The sequence below is a fragment of the Thalassophryne amazonica genome, chromosome 12, assembly GCF_902500255.1.
Source record: "Thalassophryne amazonica chromosome 12, fThaAma1.1, whole genome shotgun sequence".
In the NCBI taxonomy this organism is placed as follows: domain Eukaryota; kingdom Metazoa; phylum Chordata; class Actinopteri; order Batrachoidiformes; family Batrachoididae; genus Thalassophryne; species Thalassophryne amazonica.
The window spans coordinates 53,856,996-53,875,192 of NC_047114.1; the positions used below are offsets into that span (position 1 = coordinate 53,856,996).

The window sequence follows — 18,197 nt, forward strand, 5'->3', positions numbered from 1 at the left end:
ACTGTGTTCTTTTTCAGCCATGCATACCGCCCCTTGTTATGTCCAAATAACTCAATTTTAGATTAATCAGTCCACAGCACCTTATTCCAAAATGAAGCTGGCTTGTCCAAATGTGCTTTAGCATACCTCAAGCAACTCTGTTAGTGGCATGTATCAAATCAAATCAATTTTATTTATATAGCGCCAAATCACAACAAACAGTTGCCCCAAGGCACTTTAAATTGTAAGGCAAAAACCATACAATAATTACAGACAAACCCCAACGGTCAAAACGACCCCCTGTGAGCAAGCACTTGGCGACAGTGGGAAGGAAAAACTCTCTTTTAACAGGAAGAAACCTCCAGCAGGACCAGGCTCAGGGAGGGGCAGTCTTCTGCTGAGACTGGTTGGGGCTGAGGGGAAAGAATCAGGAAAAAGACATGCTGTGGAAGAGAGCAGAGATCAATCACTAATGATTAAATGCAGAGTGGTGCATACAGAGCAAAAAGAGAAAGAAACACTCAGTTCATCATGGGAAACCCCCAGCAGTCTAAGTCTATAGCAGCATAACTAAGGGATGGTTCAGGGTCACCTGATCCAGCCCTAACTATAGCTTTAGCAAAAAGGAAAGTTTAAAGCCTAATCTTAAAAGTACAGAGGGTGTCTGTCTCCCTGATCCGAATTGGGAGCTGGTTCCACAGGAGAGGAGCCTGAAAGCTGAAGGCTCTACCTCCCATTCTACTCTTAAAAACCCTAGGAACTACAAGTAAGCCTGCAGTCTGAGAGCGAAGCGCTCTATTGGGGGGATATGGTACTTTGAGGTCCCTAAAATAAGATGGGACTTGATTATTCAAAACCTTATAAGTAAGAAGAAGAATTTTAAATTCTATTCTACGTAGAATTAACAGGAAGCCAATGAAGAGAGGCCAATATGGGTGAAATATGCTCTCTCCTTCTAGTCCCCGTCAGTACTCTAGCTGCAGCATTTTGAATTAACTGAAGGCTTTTCAGGGAACTTTTAGGACAACCTGATAATAATGAATTACAATAGTCCAGCCTAGAGGAAATAAATGCATGAATTAGTTTTTCAGCATCACTCAGACAAGACCTTTCTAATTTTAGAGATATTGCGCAAATGCAAAAAAGCAGTCCTACATATTTGCTTAATATGCGCATTGAAGGACATATCCTGATCAAAAATGACTCCAAGATTTCTCATAGTATTACTGGAGGTCAGGGTAATGCCATCCAGAGTAAGGATCTGGTTAGACACCATGTTTCTAAGATTTGTGGGGCCAAGTACAATAACTTCAGTTTTATCTGAATTTAAAAGCAGGAAATTAGAGGCCATCCATGTCTTTATGTCTGTAAGACATTCCTGCAGTTTAACTAACTGGTGTGTGTCCTCTGGCTTCATGGATAGATAAAGCTGGGTATCATCTGCGTAACAATGAAAATGTAAGCAATGCTTTCTAATAATACTGCCTAAGGGAAGCATGTATAAAGTGAATAAAATTGGTCCTAGCACAGAACCTTGTGGAACTCCATAATTAACCTTAGTCTGTGAAGAAGACTCCCGATTTACATGAACAAATTGTAATCTATTAGATAAATATGATTCAAACCACCACAGCGCAGTGCCTTTAATACCTATGGCATGCTCTAATCTCTGTAACAAAATTTTATGGTCAACAGTATCAAAAGCAGCACTGAGGTCTAACAGGACAAGCACAGAGATGAGTCCACTGTCTGAGGCCATAAGAAGATCATTTGTAACCTTCACTAATGCTGTTTCTGTACTATGATGAATTCTAAAATCTGACGGAAACTCTTCAAATAGACCATTCCTCTGCCAACTACCCTTTCAAGATTTTTTGAGAGAAAAGGAAGGTTGGAGATTGGCCTATAATTAGCTAAGATAGCTGGGTCAAGTGACGGCTTTTTAAGTAATGGTTTAATTACTGACCTGTAATTAAAGTGACCTGTATGCAGAAAAGACTTCCTCTGCATTACTCTCTCATCCAGCATCACCTTGTGCAAAGTGTGCTGTATAGTTGAACGATGTACAGAGACACTATCTGCAGCAAGATCATGTTGTAGGTCTTTGGAGCAGGTTTCTGGGTTGACTATGACTGTTCTCACCATACATCGCTTCAGCTTATCTGATATTTTTCTTGGCATGCCATGTCAGGGCCCTAACCAGTACTGTGCCTGTGGTCTTGCATTTCTTCACTATGTTCCTCACAGTGGAAACTGACAGCTGAAATCTCCGAGACAGCATTTTGTATCCTTCTCCTAAACCATGATGTTGAACAATCTTTGTTTTCAGGTCATTTGAGAGTTGTTTAGAGGGTCCCATGTTGCTCCTCATTAGAAGAGATGCAAAGAGGTGAAACATTTGGAAATGACCACCTTAAATACGCTTTTCTTATGCTTGCAGTCACCTGTGTAAGGAGGTCAAGGGTCAATGAGCTTACCAAATCAATTTTGTGTCCCAATAATTAGTGCTAAACGTATTCAAATCAATAAAATGACAAGGGTGCCCAAATTTATGCACCTGCCTAATTTTGTTTAAATTATTATTCCATACTGTAAATACTAGAAACGTCATTTCACTTCTCAAATATCAGTGCGTTCATCTGCTATATGATATATTTAACTGAAATTTCTGATCCAGACAACTAATGATTTATAAAGGAAAATCATGAAAATTATCAAGGGTGCCCAAACTTTTGCATGCAATTGTATTTGAGCCTATGTGTATAATTTTGACCCTGTGTGAATAAGAGAAAAATGAACTGCAGGATTTACAGTTGATGACAGCTTTAAAAGAGAATTACACATTGTCAACTGAAAATTTCAGTAGTCACGCATTGAAGTCACTGACATGCTGTCAAACAAGCAACAAAGAGTGAAAGTGACAACTTTAATAATGGGTGCAACGCTGTTTAATGTAAACTGTAATATCCCATGTTCTCTGTGAAAGCAAATGTAATGTTATGCAGCGTGACAGTTGTTCTTACACACTCATCAAATTGGGTCACTCCAAGATGTCAGTTTTGTAAAAAGCTTCTGATTTTTAAAAAATGATCAAGGCTGCAGTGCAAACACAAGCTTCTAACTGACTGTTCAGACTAAACTTAACATGAACTATGCTGTATTATGCATGTCTGTTGAAATGTCTATTGTGGGAAGCACACTGCTTTGGATAACTCCCTAATAATCTGTACACGGTATGACATGCACATTCAACCTTTTTCATTTTGAAATATTCTCACTGTGAGATAACGTGAAATCTCAATTCTCCAACATGTCTTTAAAAGACATATTTTCACTTTGTATAAATGACCTAGTTGCTGTTCATGTTGATAAACTGTCCGGAATTAGTTTTGTTTATAAATGAAACCATAAGTAAAAGTTCCTTGCATTTCATGTCTGCTGCTACATGTCTGTGTCGTTGCATGGGGAAAGTAAACGTCCCCCTTTTTTTGCGCAACAGCAGCTGGCAGCTGGTCTGCCCACTTTTGCTAGGGGAGGGCTGACCTTCTCACAGTGGTCTGACTGTTGTAAAACACACAACAGAAACTAATATGTTTGATTTTAGTGTTTACAAATGTTTTTGACCATTACGTTTTACTCACTATGCCAGCAAAAAATGTTAGCAGACTGAAAGTTAGCAGAAGCAAATTGGTCCGCTGATGGTTTTCAAAGTTATCTTTGCTAATTAGCGGTTAGAGGAACTGTGCCCATTACTGGACCTAACATAAAAGCTGTAGCTCTATCTTGAAGTGCTACATATGCTGTTTCTTGTCTGGGGAAGTACACTGGGATGGACAAGTGTCCTATCCAGGAGGAGTTGTGGACTCTTGTCAGCACCAATGGGCCTCACTGACTTCTACTTCTTCTTTTAACATACAGGTGGAAAGATTTATATTAAAATGGAATTACACTGATTACACAAAACATGAAATATCTTGGGTTCATAATGCCTGCAAAGAAATACAAGTCACAGTAAATGTAAGGATAACTGCATTTATAGCTTCTTTAAATTAGCATTGTCCATATGCTCCCAACATTTTCGAATGTGAAGTTGTAGATTATGAGAGATTTTGGGTGAATAGCTGACATTTTCTCCTCACAGCAACAATAGAAAGATTGGTGTTGCTCCCAAAACAAAAAAGCATTCAACACCCTTAAGCACCACTACATGAGTACCAAAAATGCTGAATAATTCTGTTGCATTGCTGCCATTTGCAGAATCTAGTTTAATACTGTTTTGGATCACTTAAGGGTCTCTGCAGCCCAGACAATAACACAGAGCACATTTCTTTGGCAAAGTTATGAACTGTTAAACAACTTAAATGCTTTCCATGGCTTTAAACTGCCAAACAGTTTTTGTTTATCATAACTCATTTTTTGTTGTTGGATCATCACATTTTATTATCATCTGAATCCTGACTCATAAGACCACTGCATCAACCTCAGGGTACCTTTGAGACATGTAGCAACAATAGTAAATGGGGGAAAGAGCAGGCTGAAATGCTGATGAATAGAATATAAAATATTCAGAAATTCAACAGCTGCATTCTATGCCTTGACGGATCAAATTTAAATTGGTCCTGAGAAGCATTGATCAAAAAACCAATATCTGTTGTGAGGTGTAAAGTTTTATCAAAAGTAAAATAAAACTAAGTGGAGAAAGAGTAGAAAATCCTGGTCATACTTCAGTGAAGTAATGAAAAGCAACCTACTGCGGTGTGGTTCAGTTCAATGCAGTCAGCAAAATTCGACCTTTCTTCAAAGCCTAAAGGAACTTCTTTTTATTTCTTTGGTGAAGGCTGCTATTTCTGCTTCACTGCAGATTTTCAGTATATCATACCATTAAGTGTCATTTCTTACCGTACGTCTACTGCATCCTCCATGACCGTCATGTCCGTTTTGCACTTGGCTGAGGGGTTGATGGCCAGCTCAGCAGGAGGGATGACAAAGCTTTTGCTCAATGGCAGCCACATCCCTTCTCCTAAAGTATATGTGAACCTGCAGAGGACAGGGTGTTTGTATAAGACAAGTCACCACGTTTTAGCTTTTTAGATGTCAAAGAATGTCAGAGGAATACTGTTGATCAAGGTGAAGTCAGTGAAATGGAGGAGTGAAACACAGACAAGCAGAATGTCAGTGAAAACAATGTCATCTTGGTCAAGATGTTTTGTGTTCACTTTACCAATAATGGCGTGACTGTGGACCTTCTTCAGCCAACTGGCTTAGAAAAAAAATCTATAAAAGGACTTGTTGCATGGGAACATGTACATTCACTTATTGTTTCATGTTACAGAGTACGTCACCCAGAGATGACATACCAATGACACAGGGCAGCTGTTTATGGAATGTCACTAGTTAAGGTATAGTTAAGATGTAGTTAATATTTAGTCATCTATTTCTTTGAATGTATTTGATTTCAGGTCCATTAATGATACACAGACATGGTATGTCACAATTTGTGTATGTCCCGCTCTATAGCATTCCAGTTGTTGCAGAACCAGCTTGGAACTATGCCATGAGTTACTACTGTTTGGTACTCACAATACATCTTTGTTTGAACACATCAAGCAGTAGTTAACAGTTCCAACAAATCTCTCTCAGTTGCTGTACATCACATTTTTGTGTATCCTGTATTGGACTAGAAACTCGGACATGCAGTTGGAAGAGTATTAGTTTTAAGGAAGTAGACTAGTCAAAGTATGGCCCAAGAATCTTCAAAAACACTTTTTTTTTTTATTGCCCATGACGAGGTGCTCTGAATGTTGCTTCAGCTGTGTCTCTACAATGAGCAGATATTAAGCTCTGAAACTTCACAGGTTAATACTCCAGACAGTACCCTTTAAAATGGTATATTACATTACATATTTCAAGGTACTTCATTTTCCACCCTATGGTGGCCAGAATCTGTATGCGTTCCCATGCTACAAGCCAAACACCATAAGAAAGTACATCACCCATGCCTTATATGTTTAACACTGACTTACGGAAATTAATTATTTGTCATTCAGTGATACCATAATACTATATGGTTCTACGTGGTGTTGATAATTTTGCTCCCGTTACAGAGATCTCCTGCAATGGTACCAGTATTGCCAAACACCTCTGTCCAGCAAACTCATGACTCCATAAGCTCTTCTCAAGCTCTCAATCTCAAAGGCCAAGGACTCAGAAACATAAATGTAACTACTGAGATAAATGAATCTCTACAAATTTGACACATTCACCATTTACAGATACACTTCTGATACGCAAATTCAAGAAGTCATTGAAAGCCTGAATTTTAGCCTTGATCCTGAACAACCACAAACCCAGACAGTCCAACTCCTCCATCAGCTTCTCAAGAGCTGCAATCAGGTCATTCACCGATTCTGCAAAAGTCACAGCATCTCTGAAAAATTCTAGGGCGTGAACTTATGCAACTACTCAAAGCAGATGACTTTCTGCCCCTTCCTTCAAACCACATACCAACCTGTGATGAAAGGTGGCAGCAGACCTCCCACAGAATGCTTAAACAAGAGATTTGCTTTTCTGGAATCACGTTTCACAAAATGTTTTATGGTGGATGAAGGATTGTCTGTAAGCTGGAAGACCACTGATCATCCCTGGGTGCATGACAATGTCTGGCCCAGGACACAAATACAACAGAATACAGAGCAAACATAGCAGACATTTAAAAAACAGTAAAATACATAGCCTGACAAAAATGCCCAATGATATTCCTACCATGAGGAAACAGCTATAAATCTGTCATCAAACAGATGTCTGTGAGTCATTGAATATCATCAATTTTTTCTCACTTTGCAGATCTGATATTTTTATTCATTCATTAATTTCAAACATGTTCCATCATCAGCAAAGTTGTCTAAACTTACAATATCCACATCCTCACACTGCCATGTTTGAAAAGGAGTAGGCAGAAGTATAAACTTATATTGCCCTACCCCATTTCTACAATACAACACAACACACTATCTTCTTCAGAATAGATGATTTACAGCCCCCCACCCCGGCACCGAGATAATACTTCTTACTGCCAGTTAAACATTGCACACTGACTAACAACTAATGCTTTATAAGCCATTGGTGAATTATGTGCAGTTGTAGCACAAAAGAGGAAACTTTTTGATGAAATGCGTAACAACCATTTCATGCAGACTAAACATTATGTAAATTCACACTGTTTAATTAGTATTTAATAAAATGCTAACTGAGCGTGAGCAAAGTACTCTGGATTATAAAGAACAAGACAGTTTAAGCAATACAATACATGTATCCATCTTCTAATTTGCTGCAAATAACTAAATGCTGCCTAGTTAATATTCTTAGGCTTTATTAAGTTCTAGGCATATGTGTTGTAAAATGCAGTGATGAAATGTACAGATGAGTCCATTCCCTCCAGCTGGTTAACACAATAACTGAAAAACAATGTGCTCTCATTGTTGTGTGTTGGGGGGTGTGGCTGGATGTTTTGGTGTTCTTTTCTTTTCTTTGCTCTTCAGGTGGCATGAGAACTGATTCTTCTGTGGAGAAGGTGCTGGCTGAAGAATCCTCACCCTCATCAACATCATGTGTAGCACCTGTGACTGGTACTCACATGCAACCTTAAAGACTTTCAGCTGAAGCAGATAATTGGATGGCGTTCTGCATTTAAGGCATGTGTGATTCAAGCAGAACTGCCGGGAACTCGACCTTGTGATGTCCGTTTGTGAGACGCTGAGGACCGCGCCTGGGTTTGACACATCGAGCCTGTGAAGCAAGGAAGGGTGAGGACACTCGCTGTCAGCACACATTAAAGGTGATTAAGTGTTCGACTAATTGTTGATAGTAACTTGGTGTTTTGTTACGCAGTATACTGGAATTGTGATGAGAATTGTGCAGCTTGCTTCTCACTGCTGTGGCGTGCAGGATAAGTGATCCTCCACCTGTTGTGAGAAGCTGCTCATTTGCATAAAGTTAAAAAATACAGACCTGAATGTGTTGCTGATAGCGTGTGTCTTTTGAAAGATACTGTTGTAACTGCTGACTTACCTCACCTCTTCTTTGCTTCACAGAGAGTCAGTTTGTCGTGTCCACCTGGGGGGTGTTTGTCTGGTGGTAGTGGGTCCAGGAACGCCGGGCTTCTATCCTTTTGGGCGCTTAAGAGCGTGCCAACAGTCACTCCACCAGAAGGACGTTCTTTTAGTTTTGTACACATTATTATGCACAGGTGAAAAATAAATTGTTTCTGTTGTTGGAACCGCTTTCTGGTTATTTTTAGCGCTGGGTTCTGTCTGACGCAGGTCCGCTCCTCAACTCGCGTCGACACATAACACTCATTTTGTCACTCACATCGAAACTACAGCGCTACATAATGAGGATGGTAATGTTGATGCACCAGATCAGTCCAAAAGGCAATTTTATATATATATATATTTTTTTTTTATATATATATATTATATATTTTTATATATATATATATATGAACCAAGAGGTAAACCTTGTTAGTTCCAAAGAAGGCCCATCAGGAAGAAGAAAAAGTTACAGCTCCTTGGCTGGCCACTCAAGGCTGGCAACAAAAAGTGAGCAGATTCCCACTCAAGTCCATATTAAAATGTTAAACTTTATAGCAGAAAAAAATGTGTTTACAGCCTGGCACAGAAAACTGTTTTGTTCTTGATTTGGTCACCCTCCATGGCAACTGTTTGGGGTGAATTTTTTCTAACTTCTAACTTTTTTTTTTTTTTTTTTTTTTTTACATATATTGCTAATTTTTTTCAACAAGAAACAAACACCAGCACATCATCTTCAAAAGTACAAGCACAACTAAAAACATGTGGAATCAAACATATGGTACAGCTCAAACATTCATGCACATCCAATCTCAACATACCAACCACAGGCCCCACGAAACAATAATAAACACACACGCATGCACAACACACCCATGATGATCAGCTGAATCAGTTCCAAAGGTTTTCAGTGATCCAAGATAAGCGATATAAGGTTGCCACAGTTTTTAATAATAATAATAATAATTTATTAGACACCCAAGCATAACAGAAATTCACTCATATGACCAAACTCATAACAGAAAAGTCAAAAAGAAATAAGAAAATAAATCAAATACATGGTGCCTAAAGGTGTAGGCAGAAGCAACGCTTATCCATGCCTACCCTCCTTTATAAAATCATCAGGCATATATGCCAGTTCATAGACATTTATACCCAACACAATCTGAACACAGCAGCACCTAGTTACAGATAAAATAAGTCAAATATTTCTCCAGACAACTCATAAAAAAAAAGAAGAAAAAAAATGAAGGTTCCAGTACAACAGCCTCTACATATAACACAACTCAACCCTAATAATCTAATACATATCTACCAAATACCATTTGTTTGTATAAATGTTTGAACCGGTTAATATCTGGACATTGCTTAAGTTTCTCTGGTAAATTATTGCAGTTTTTTGGTCCACAAATGGAAACACAAAAGCACCTCCTAGTCGTCCTAGCACCCACAATTTAAAAATAAAACGTACTCCTTAAATTATACCTTCCCTCTCTCAACGTAAAATATTCTTGAATTCTTAGAGGTAATTGTTTATTTCTTGCTTTATGCATCAGTTGAACAGTCTTAAATGTAATCATATCATAAAGTTTTAATATCTTTGATTTAATAAATAACGGATTGGTATGATCCTGAAACCCTGAATTATGAATTATTCTTAATGCTCTTTTTTGAAGGATGAATAATGATTGTAAAGTAGTTTTATAGTTATTACCTCAAACTTCTGCACAGTATGTCAAATAAGGTGCAATCAATGTACAATACAAAGTATGTAGTGATTTACCATCTAAAGTGTACTTTGCCTTATTCAATATTGCAATACTTTGAGACTTTCTTTTGAATATGATGAATATGTGCTCTCCAGTTAATTTTATCATCAATAATCACACCTAAAAACTTATTTTCCTTGACACAATCTAGATTTACCCCAAGTATATTTAACTGTATTTGTACATCCAATTTATAATTTCCAAATAACATCATTTTGGTTTTTGACCAATTTAATGACAATTTGTTCATGTCAAACCAACTCTTCAGCTTTATCATTTCGACACTCAAATCAAACAATAATCGCTGCAAATTCTCTCCAGCACAAAACAAGTTTGTGTCATCAGCAAAGAGAACTGCTTTAAACACATTGGAAACTTTACATAAATCATTAATATATAAAATAAATAATTTTGGTCCCAGCACAGAGCCCTGGGGAACCCCACAAACAATGTCCAGATATGTAGAACTGCAGTCTCCGATTTTAACAAACTGCTTCCGGTTTTGCAAATAACTTTTAATCCAGTTCAGAGCCACTCCTCTAATCCCATAAAGTTCCAACTTTTTAAATAATATGTTATGATTGATTGTATCAAAAGCCTTTTTTAAGTCAACAAATAGACCTATTACTAATTCCCTTTGGTCCACATGTTTATTAATCTCTTCGATTGCATTGCACAAAGCCAAAGCCATGGACCTTTTCGCTCTGAACCCATATTGACTGTCATCAAGCAAGTTGTGAAGTTCAATAAATCTATCCAGTCTGTTATTGTCAAGTTTTTCCAGTATCTTAGAGAATTGTGACAATATAGACACAGGCCTGTAGTTATTAAAAAGATGTTTGTCACCAGATTTAAATAGAGGTATCACCTTTGCCACTTTCATACCATTTGGAACAATTCCCGTTTGAAATGATTTATTAAATATATATGCTAATGGTTTAACAATTTCTGGAATTATCTGCTTTACTAAAGCCATATGTACATCATTATGATCAGTTGACTTTTTACTTTTACATGTGCTGACTATCATAATAATTTCTCTTTCATCAACTGGGCCAAGAAACATAGTACATGGATTTCTCTCAATTATTTGCTGGCTTTCCCATGTAGTATGTGGAATGTCAGCAGTTTTAGATACCTATCTACCCTCCCTCAGAGTCTAAACTTAATTTTTTCAAGTATTTAAAAAAAAAATGGGTGGGGGACGTGGAGCTTTCCAGGAAAATAATATTCTGTATCATGCTAGCAATCAGGTAAAGGCAATTACATGTGCGAGTTAGTAAATGACATAGTGGAGACTCCAGGAACTCCAAAAATAGCAATCAGCAGACAAAGCTCCAGCCTGATTCCAAGAATGTGAGACATCAAAATACTAAATCCAATATGGTTGAATAATTAAATAGCTTCTATTTGTGTTTGATCATTTCAGAAAGTGAGAAATATATTTTCTTTCTAATTCAAATTGCAACCTCTTTTGCTGTGGAGTCAAAATGTGAGTGATAGATGTGACCTATCGATGGGGTTTTAAGCCTGTTATAATGTTTAATATGTAAATTAGTCTGTTTTGAGATCTTTCAAATAGGTGAAAACCAGGGTTGCCACAGTTACTTTGAAAAGTTACATAGTTACTTTTTAGTTACTTTATGCAGTTACTTCATTAGCAGCTTTATGCAGTTACTGTATTAGCAGCTGCCAACAACTTGTAACTAATAAGTAATGTAACTAATAAGGTAACTAGTAATCTAACTTAGTTACTCTTAAGATTGAGTAATCAACAAAGTAACTAATCAGCAAAGAAACTAATAGTTACATTTGTAAGTACTCAATCTTAAAAATAACCAAGGTAGTTTACTAGTTACTTTATTAGCTACATTCAGCAGCTGCCAATAAGTTGTTTGCAGCTGTTAATGAAGTAATTGTAAAATGTGACTGAATAAAGTAACAACTTCAGAGTTACTGTGGCAACACTGATGAAAACCCAAGACCTCTTTACAGAACCGTTCATGCCCACATATTCCAGGATAAGAATGGGACTACCCATAGTACTACAGTCAGCCATATGTGCACTTTTCCAGCAGTATAACAGTGTGGGTATGGTCCCATATTGACAAAAAGGGGCGACAAAAACATTGGGCCACCTTAAGCATAAAGGGTATGAGACAAGAGACAAAACACAATAAAACAAATAAAAAACAAATAGTATAAGAAAAAACAAAATGGAAAAAACAAATTATAACAAACACAGCTTTGTGCCTTTGTGCCAGAACACCCCCCACCCTTTTGGTCACCTTCCCGAAATGTAGAGGACTATAGCTTAAACCAAACATCTGACTTCCTATCTCAGGCTCCAACCATGCTATCCTCATGACTTTATAAAACCAAACATAAATAAATAAAAGTATTAATTACAAGAAGGCACTGAACACTAACTCATTCTGATCCATGAAAAGGCAAAAACAGCAATGGCCATGATCAGTCCATCTGATGCAGACTGCAGCCACTTCCAACCCCTGTTGGCAAAGTAATACGTAGTTTGGCCAGGTACTGGAGGGCAGGCCTGAGTCCCCGCTTGTAGAGTTCTGAGATAGTAAGTCCCTTCGGCTGCTCCCTTGTTTGCACTCGGGGTCGCCACAGCAAATCCAAGGTGGATCTGCATGTTGAATCGGCACAGGTTTTATGCCAGATGCTCTTCCTGACGCAACTCCACTTCACATGGAGAAATGTGGCAGGGGTGGGATTTGAACCGGGAACCTTCTGCACTGAAACCAAGTGCACTAACCACTTGGCCACCACCCTGCACTGTAGAGTTCTGAGATGACTCTTTTAAACTCTGTGCACTGTCTTACTACTTTGGGGCTGTGATCTTCGTAGAGCCAAATCTTATATCCATTGCAGGTCAGTTCACCCCCTTACGTGCCTCACGAATCACCAGAACTTTCATCTGATAATGATGAATGCACAGAATAACTGGATGGGGTTTTCCTCCGGGAGCCAGTTTAGAAGCTAAGCTCTGGTGTGCCCTGTCCAATTCTGGTGGTGAAGAGAGCACCTTTGTTCCAAAAACATTGATGAGGTGTTGGGAGGAAAAAAAAAAAAAAACTGAAGCGTGCAGACCCTTAGTAGCTTCAGATAGCTACAATCCAAACATACTGGATTGTAACCATTTGCTGTCTTTTCACAGTGAAGAGTACTCAGCCCTGAGCTAGGCCAAAATCAGTGTGCCACAGATTCAAGAGTATTAATGCGTAAACCGTGGTCACGCAGTGCAGATTGCTCGGACAACAAACTTTCAAAAGAAGGCTTTAAGTCCAGAGACAGCACAGCTCTCTGGTGTTCAAACAGAAGGCTATTCAGCTTGGGACTCTGGCGAGGGCAGTCACATCTCCTCCTCTCCCTCTGTGCTTTTCTATCTCTGCTCCAACCTTCAAAAGTCCCAATTTCACCAGACTGTGATTTCTTCAAATTATGCTTGGATTAACCATGGAATTGATCAGCTGGTCTCTGAACGCTATTGACACCATTTTTTCAACAAGGAAAATTAGGACTGGGGACCCTGCGTGCCCAGATGGAACCTACACTGCAGGCTATGTTCTCGACGCCTGGGTGAAGCGGGGTGTTGTGAAGCCAAACCAAGGATAGCCTCTTAGTTTAGCTTGTCGCTACCTCAGGTAGGTTTAGGCTTCATTCCTTCTGTCCAGCTCATGTGTGACATAGGTAGAGGAAGCAAAATGGTGACACCTAGAGCAACAAATTCATGGCGGCTCTTCTGGGTTTCTATAGAAAAGGTATAGGTGACATTATGTAGGGTTTTTCCATTATATAATCATCACACGCATGAAGGAAATTAGGAGCACATGTGGTTGAAGTTACAAGTTGATTGAAATGAGCTTGTCTGCCAGTTTTTGTTTTTATTGTATATGTGTTTTGTTGTTGTTGTTGTTGTTATTATTATTATTATTTTTGAAGCTTTGGTCTGGTGGTCCCCAAGGCCACAACTACTTGTTAAATACGTCAGCCAAAAAATGTCTGCACTGTTTCTCAGTGAAGGATTGGCTATAATTTCACCTCATGAAGGGAAACAGCTTTTACAGTGGTACAGCAGATGTTGTGTTACTCCCAAAAACTGCCGGTGACAAGACAGTGAAAATAGTAAAAGCAAAATGCAACAGAATAACAACAAGCTGGTAATCATCGCTGGCCCACAACACAACCCTTCATGTCAGCTCACAAAATCTTGGAGGTGCATAACCTTAGTAAAACTTAACAGTGCCATGACCCACCCATCGGAATTATACCACATGCGGCACTCACGTCATTGTGCCCTCATAACAGCACCAAGCATAAACCAAGCAAAGTATTTTCCACTTCTCTCATAAGTCTTTTCAACATTGCTTATCAGACCCTGAGCAGAGGAGTAGTGAAATTCCCAGTGATGCAGTATGACGTATGTGGGTGTCTACAGTATAAATTAGCAACCAATTAATGAGCATTTCTTTGTAATGGACAACCAGGGACTAGTATGCTTCCTGAAGACTTATCTGGTTCATCCTAAGAGACAACGGAGGTGGAAAACACTAAAGGTTCCCACGAGAAGGCAGTTGTGGAGAGCAAAACATGTTTGCAGTTTTCGGAGTAACTCCTGGCGGTTTGCTCTGTGTGAATGGCAAATGCTGTGCATTTGAATACCGACTCCTGGCGGTTATCTCCTCCTCCACCATCACAGGAGAATTTGACACGGTTCCCTGAGTTTGTTTTGTTTCGTGTTATTCTCTGTACCACTGTGATTCTAATTGCCTCATTTGCTTCTGTGTTTAATGCTAATATCTGCTTATGCAAACAAGATGACGGTTGCATGGCTCCCCAAGTACTCACTAATATTCCAGGTCTTTTTCCACATTTGGCATAGTTTAGAGCAGAGGCTTGAACATTTAAAGCAGGACGGATGTCTGTGTAGCAGCAGAAAAGGCTTATCCTAATGGGGAGAACAAACAATCAAAGCATTTTCTGGTGTTATTATTATACCCTTTATTTAATCTAAAAAGCCCATTGAGATCTTTTGCAAGGCTGACCTGACCAAGAAAGGCGACAGCACACATCATAAGAAACAAGTTAACAACATCAAGATAACCAGTAAATTAAATTAAATACAAGCAGTTTACAAATAAAACACAATCAGTCTGGCCATACTAACAATATATAAGTAAAAACACTAAAAATAAATAATTACATAAATAAAACACAGACATTGTTCAAAAGATTTCCATTCTCTGTCTTTTAAAATAGATCAGAAAGTGTTCAGAGAAATCAACCCCAACAGTTTCAATTCAGATTGGAGGACATTCCAAGTAGAGGGAACAGAAAAACTAAATGCTTTCTTTCTCATTTCAGTGCGAACAGGAGTTACACCAAAGTGCAACATGTCATTTGAGCGCTAAGCATAACGGCTTTAGGATCTCCAAAGTAACCTGGATAAATAAATTGGAATCAACCCAGTAAGAGCCTTATAAACCTGAGTCATCCAATGTAAATATCGCCATACAGACAAAGAAGGCATACCAGCATTAGCACACAACTCACAGTGGTGAGTGAAGCAGTTACAATTAGTGATGAATCTCAGAGCACAATGGTACACTGCAGTCAATGACTGTAGACAACTATTTGAAGCACACATATACACAACCATGATCCAGTATCCGGTTGTTAAGTGTGACGTAACGCATCATGTGATTTTAAACTTCCAGCTCCAAACAAAAAAGGCGCGCTGTCATTAACATTGAGAACTGCAATGAGACGATCTGATCAGGCTGCACTTAAACCGGTGCACACAGACAACAGCATTAACATCGCAACATAAAACTCTTTGTATATTGTGCCTAAAACTCTCCTGGATATATTAACTGGGTTTTTAGACATTGTTACTGTGTTTGTTTTATGTAAAAATGTCAGATGCTCAGGTTGTTTCTCCGTTATTTTCAATGGGAGTTGCTGCGAGCTATGATCGCTTCCTGTTCATGTCGTTCGGGGAGAAAGTGAAGTTGCACTTTAACGTCCTGTTTATTGTAATAAATAATTTTTTATTAACAGACGTATATTTTACCTGTGCATAATAAAATATGTAAAGTAAATGAAAAAAAAAGTTTTATTAAATGTTCTGACCATAGAACCAGACAAATGCGGTTAACGGAGGTGGAGGCGGAGAAGGGAGGGACGGAGGTTTGCGCACAATGTAAACACAAACTAAAAAACTGTAAATCCTTAAAAGGAACAAAAAGATGTAACTTTACAACTTTAAAATGTTGGTCATACTATTTGATTGCTTACATTTTTAGGGGTTAAAATTCTAAATTGTTTCCAGAGTGCATGAATTTTGATCATACTGACAATATCATATATCATATATAATATAATAATATCATATCCACAATATCAATCAATATGACAATATCATATCCCTTATCTAAATGCTAAGAAATAAAATTATAGTGGTGCCAAAGAAAATTCTTTTTATGACTTAAATCTTAAAAAACTCAGTGGCAGCACGTTTAACGTCTATGTCAAAACAATTAGGGAAGACAATACCCACTCCCACTTGTGGATGGTAACATGACATTAATGTAACATCAGTGTCCTTTCACAGAAGCATTGCTTACAAACAAGGTAAGAAGGCAGTGTTAATTCTACATATGTCCTGTTAACTAGTGCCGATATTTTTCAAACCAAGACAAAATGTTCCTGTGGACATTTGGCTAAATCCTGCTGCCACCATCACGGATTACATCATCAATATAATGTGTCAGTTCCAGAATCATGACACAAACTCTGTCAATGCCATAAATACGCTTGTAGCCCTGTTCACATGTACATGGATATGTTGGAAAATCTAGCCTCTGTGGATGAAATGCTACATTTTTCAAACAAAATAAGATGTGATTTTATATACCTCGCCGACAAATGGCTGCAACACCAAGTGCAAATGATACTATATCACCGACAGATGGCAGCAGCTCACACAATTGTTCAACAATTTAAAATGACAAGGAAGATGTCCTACGACACTTCCTGTTTATGTTCTCATTGTCGATGTGCGTCCAAGGAGAAAGATTAAAATGAAAAACTAGTTTGAACCATTTTTTGTACCGTATGGACGAATGTTGCTTAATCACTGGCGTTCTCACGCACACTTCCAGTGGACACTTCATCAAAAACAATGGTTAATTGGCTACGCGCGTAAGTGTTAGTGAATGCTAGGCTAAAGCTGCACTGGCTAACCGTTGTCGTACCAAATCTAACTGCTTAATGTATTCTAAGGTTGAAAATCATCAAGCGGACACACTGTTTCCGTCCAAGAGGCTACCCACTTGAAAGATATGAATTTATATCGTCGGATGTAAAACCTCATTAGTTTTTTAATACCAGTTAGCCGATTAACTGCTATCACTTAGCGGCTAATGGTGGCCCATTCTGAACCCACTTTTAGCTATCAGTTAGCAATTAATGGTGGCACAATTACTCGCAAGTTGACACCACCTCCTAAACGAAAACTTTAACATTTCGCGACGAATGAACCCGCATTCCTCGTCTAATACCGCTGTACCAATTCTTCAAAACAAAATATGTGTTGATAAGTATTTAATGAATGGATATATAAAAGTGGGTCACTGTTGATGACTCTGCATAAAACATATAAACAGCATCTACAAATGAGATATAATGCAAATTTAACCTTCACTTTAGTTAAGCTCACACCAAATACTTTACTAACAGCTTGTAAAAGCTTTATAATAGTATTTTTAAGTTTACTAATGTGTTGATAAGCATTTATAAATGGACATATAAAAGTGAATTGGTCAACTTTGAGATTGTGATTAAAACATATTAAGCATATACAAATGAGTTATAAAACAAATTTAACCTTCACTTTAGTTAAGTTCACACCAAATACTTTACTAACAGCTTGTAAAGGCTTTATAACTAGTATTTTTAATTTTACTAATGCATTGATAAGCATTTATAAATGGACATATAAAAGTAAATTGGTCAACTGTTTGAGACTGTGATTAAAATATATATTAAGCATATACAAATGAGTTTGTTAAGTTGTATTCAGTTCAACAACCATGTGATATTTGGGCGGACGGGTGTTCCACTGCCATCCAGTAGATGGGCCAAAGTGCATAGAACACTGTCATCTACTGGATGGCAGTGGGAATACCGTCCGCCCAAATAGCACATGGTTGTGGAGCTGAATACAACTTAAACAGAGTTTTCAGTTTTGCAAATCCCTTTTTTTTTTTTTACAAATGAAAAATTACATTTTACAAACACATTTATTTTTAAAAACCAACACACGTTACAGTAACTT

The 18,197-nt window shown here is 38.0% G+C and overlaps 1 protein-coding gene and 1 long non-coding RNA gene across 2 annotated transcripts in view; one reads left to right on the top strand and one right to left on the bottom strand.

Moving 5' to 3' along the window:
* Positions 1–18,197, bottom strand: part of astn1 (astrotactin 1) — a 1,400,536-nt gene that overhangs the window by 809,545 nt on the left and 572,794 nt on the right. The window contains exon 11 of the mRNA XM_034183391.1: positions 4,879–5,016. Coding sequence (XP_034039282.1) covers positions 4,879–5,016 — 138 coding nt within the window. The remainder of the gene's footprint in view (positions 1–4,878; positions 5,017–18,197) is intronic.
* LOC117522024 lies at positions 2,082–5,936 on the top strand. The gene is made up of 3 exons (XR_004564118.1): positions 2,082–2,092; positions 5,353–5,478; positions 5,890–5,936. It is a non-coding gene; the product is annotated as an uncharacterized LOC117522024 (long non-coding RNA).